Raw genomic sequence first — 3,769 nt, forward strand, 5'->3', positions numbered from 1 at the left:
TGGACTGTCATTCTGACGGCACCCATTCACTTCAGAGGATCCACTGGTGAGCAAGTGATGCAATGCTACATTTCTTAAAATCTGTTCTGATGAAGAAACAAACTCATCTACATCCTGGGTGGCCTGAGGGTGAGTACATTTTTTAGCAAATTTTCATTTTTGAACTATTCCTTTAAATCATACAAAAAAATTAAGCCAATCAAAGAACTATGCTACTCCTTTAATTAATACTAATGTAGTATAAAATAGTAAATAGTATAATATTTTTAATAGAATAATTACAATACTAATATGTACGGCTGTTGTTATTTTTACGTTTTTCAAAATTTAAACCATAGTTTTTCTTTTGGTGGAAAACCCCACGGAGACCTGAAATCTAGCATATATTCCTATTGTGGCGTATATCGGAACAGCACGAAACGATATGAACACAAACCCAGGTCACACACCAGACTGAGCGTGGCCTTGTCCCACGGGCTGAGGCTCTGATATCTCCGGTGACGCTCCTGAAGACAAAATCACATTATAAACACATCACTACTAAAACCTGAACGCACAAAACCAACAAATAATTCCAAAACTGAAATTTGAAGATGTTCACATTCTCACCTTTTTGCTGAAGGAGGCGAAGGGATCGAGTCTCTCCTCATACTGAGACGAGTAACGCATCACTGTATCATCACTGTCTCCAGACTAATACACACACACACACACACACACACACTTCAGGCTTTAGTGTTCGTCATCTACTGTACAATCTCATTCATGCTCTGAACAAAACTGATGTCCGAGATCTGATAATAATAAATGAAGTCCGCATTCAGGCCAACAACATGCAATTCACACACACACACACACACACACAGTAACAGCTGTATGAGTCTGTATTATGTGTCCATAAGCATTATATGGTCCTCCTGCTCTCATGAGCCGCTGATATGAACGTGCTTTAGTTTACCTGAGAACAGAGAGGTAGCCTCTTTAATTGGCTCGGGGATGCTCACCACGCTGCTGTCTGCACCCTAGATGACAAAAAAACAATCAATCGCTATCACAAATTACTGTGACTTGTGTCAAGATGCCTTTTGTACTTGTGTGTAAGGCTGTGCTTTGGATGAGTTCAGCTGTCAGTTCATATATCTCCTGAAAAACACTGTAATCCTCCACAACTGTCATTTGGAACAGATTCACATACGTTTTTTTACTCCTCCTATAAAAAAGTGCATCAGTATTCTTCACACTCGGATCAAGTTACTAACTGCCTTTTCAGTGTTCAACTCCATTGTTCAGAAAAAAAATGAAAATCTGAAAAATCCTGTTCGCTGGTGAAGACTTCAACAGGAAGTCAGTGATTTCTTGCCAACACTTATATTACATATAAAAACAAAAGTCTGAAGTCACTAGTATCTTTAATGTTTTTTAGAAGTCTCTTATACTGCTTTTATTTGCTCAAATTAGGGGTGGGCGATATGGCAAAAATATCATATCACGATTTTATCACGATTCTTTGTCATGTTGGTTTTACTGTTTTGCAAGTCGTCTGAGCATTACAGCCAAACTAATTTCCCTATTATAAAGACAAAGCCTTTCAAGGTAACAAAATATAAAAAAAGAATAGCGGATATTTAGGCCAATGTGGGTGAAGATAAAAACCTTTGTCATTATTTTTATCTTTGCTATTAAAAAATAAGAACAAAGATACACATTACAAATACACAAAATATACAAATAAAACAAACAGTGTTTTATTTTCAGGTACGATAGGTGTATTTAGCAGGAGCATTCAAGAAATTGAATATAAAAAGAAAACACTATATAGATTGACTCATATTAAAGCAACTGTATTAAAGTTTTTCAGTCTAGTGAGTGATTTTTCTCTTTATGTTTTAGTTCACCCAAAAATAAAAATTCTGTCATCTGTCTGTCAATTCTGTCACAGTGTTTTATGTTTATACCATCATTTACTCACTCAAAAGTTGTTTTAAACACGAGTTTCTTTCTTCTGCTGAACATAAATGTTATTTTGAAGAACATGGAAAACCAAACAGTTGCTTATCCACAGTGAATTCCATAGTGTTTTTTCCTACTATCAAATTCAATGTGGACCAGCTACTGTTTGGTTACCCACATTCTTCAAAATATCTTCTTTTGTGTTCAGCACAAGAAAGAAATTAATACAGGCTCAGGACAACATGTGAGTGAGGAAATAGAAAGTAAGTTTTAGGGTGGACTATCCCTTTAATGACAGTCGGCAGCATGTTTAGTACTGTCCCTTTAAGAGCTGCACGCATCTAATATACAGACACACATCCGTTTTTCTCTCAACTGTTTACTTTCATTTTAGACATAATCAACTGAGTCTATATATAAACCTTGTGTGTTTTGACAGTATTAGCACAAAAGATAACTTAGTTCAGTAATCAGGCGATGTTTTGACAGGCTTTTTAGTGCAAGCGCTTCATGTGTGCACGCTCAGAAAAAGCGCACGTCAGAACAGCATGTGAATGAAAAGTTTAACCGGCAAGGCTTTAAAGTGCATGCAAATAATGTACTTTTGTGATTGCGAGTAAGCGCAGTGTCCTGTGAGAGTAACTCTACCGCTGAGTTAACACTGATGTGATGTGAATGCGGCGTTGTACAGTATATTGAGACGGCGCCAGAACTGAAGCTGATAGAATATACTACGATATTTCTTCAAAAGCAGATCGTGGAGACATTTTTATTGTCCACGATCAAAAATAGTCATATCGCACACCCCTAGCTGAAATATACAGAAAAAAGTAATATTGTGAAATATTATTACAATTTAAAATAACTGTTTTCTATGTGAATCTATTGTCTACTAAACTAGGGTTGAGTACCGAACTCGGTACTTTTAAGTGTACTGACCGAATTGCGTCGGTACTACAGAGTACCGATTCATGTTAAATCAATCGGTGCCAAATTTCGGTACCTGAGAACGCATCTGGGCGCATACGCTACAGAGAGAGAAAGAGAGACCCTGTGATGTGATGTCACTAGGCATGGGCTGGCATGAGATTTTGACGGTATGATAACCTTAAGCAAAAATATCACGGTATTGTCGTTACAGCTCTAAAATGTGTTATTTTTAAATGACTGGGTAAAAAAAATAAATAATAATTTCCGCTGAACACAATACATTTTGTTTTTGAGCAACATACAGAATATTAGGAACAGTAGAATTTGTTTCTTTTTCTTTGATTTGTTTCCTAAAAAGAAGAAAAATAAAGACTGACATCTTTATTTAACCTAAATCTGTAATTACAGTTATTTAAGTTTAGTTATATAATTCATATACATATCATTTATATCATTTCATATCATTTAATTATATCATTTCATATACATAATTTGATTTAATAATAACCCAATTTGAAGCAAAAACAGAATGTGCTGACTAGCTTTGTGAAATTATACTACATGCCTGAAAGAAGCAAACAGCAGAAGCTCTGAATGAGACGCAGATTCACTCTCTGACAGCAGGAGGCGCTCATGGAGCAGCAGATACAGCGTTTCCTTGGTTACCGCTGTAAACAAAGCAGCACTGCGCTGAAACACTGCTTTAATATGAACTATACAGAGACGAGATTAAAAGAAAATACCACGTAAACTTTTCTGAAGACAGTCAGTTCCCCTCAGAAACACATTCATATAAACCCCCAAATCAATATTTAGGATTTTCTTACAATAGTTCGTGCATCATGAACAGTGAGTGATCTGCCTGCTACAGTATTTTTCTCTGTGCGTC

At 36.1% G+C, this 3,769-nt stretch overlaps 1 protein-coding gene across 1 annotated transcript in view; it reads right to left on the reverse strand.

Annotated features, from left to right (window-relative positions):
* LOC107703006 (protein CASP-like) overlaps positions 1-3,769 on the reverse strand; it is a 39,919-nt gene that overhangs the window by 1,970 nt on the left and 34,180 nt on the right. Inside the window, exons 17-20 of the mRNA XM_016505494.1 lie at positions 932-1,022; positions 865-872; positions 610-693; positions 450-506 (exon numbers count right to left, since the gene is read on the reverse strand). Of these exons, the coding sequence (XP_016360980.1) occupies positions 450-506; positions 610-693; positions 865-872; positions 932-1,022 (240 nt within the window). The remainder of the gene's footprint in view (positions 1-449; positions 507-609; positions 694-864; positions 873-931; positions 1,023-3,769) is intronic.

Source organism: Sinocyclocheilus anshuiensis, unplaced genomic scaffold (assembly GCF_001515605.1).
Source record: "Sinocyclocheilus anshuiensis isolate Anshui unplaced genomic scaffold, SAMN03320099.WGS_v1.1 scaffold482, whole genome shotgun sequence".
In the NCBI taxonomy this organism is placed as follows: Eukaryota; Metazoa; Chordata; class Actinopteri; order Cypriniformes; family Cyprinidae; genus Sinocyclocheilus; species Sinocyclocheilus anshuiensis.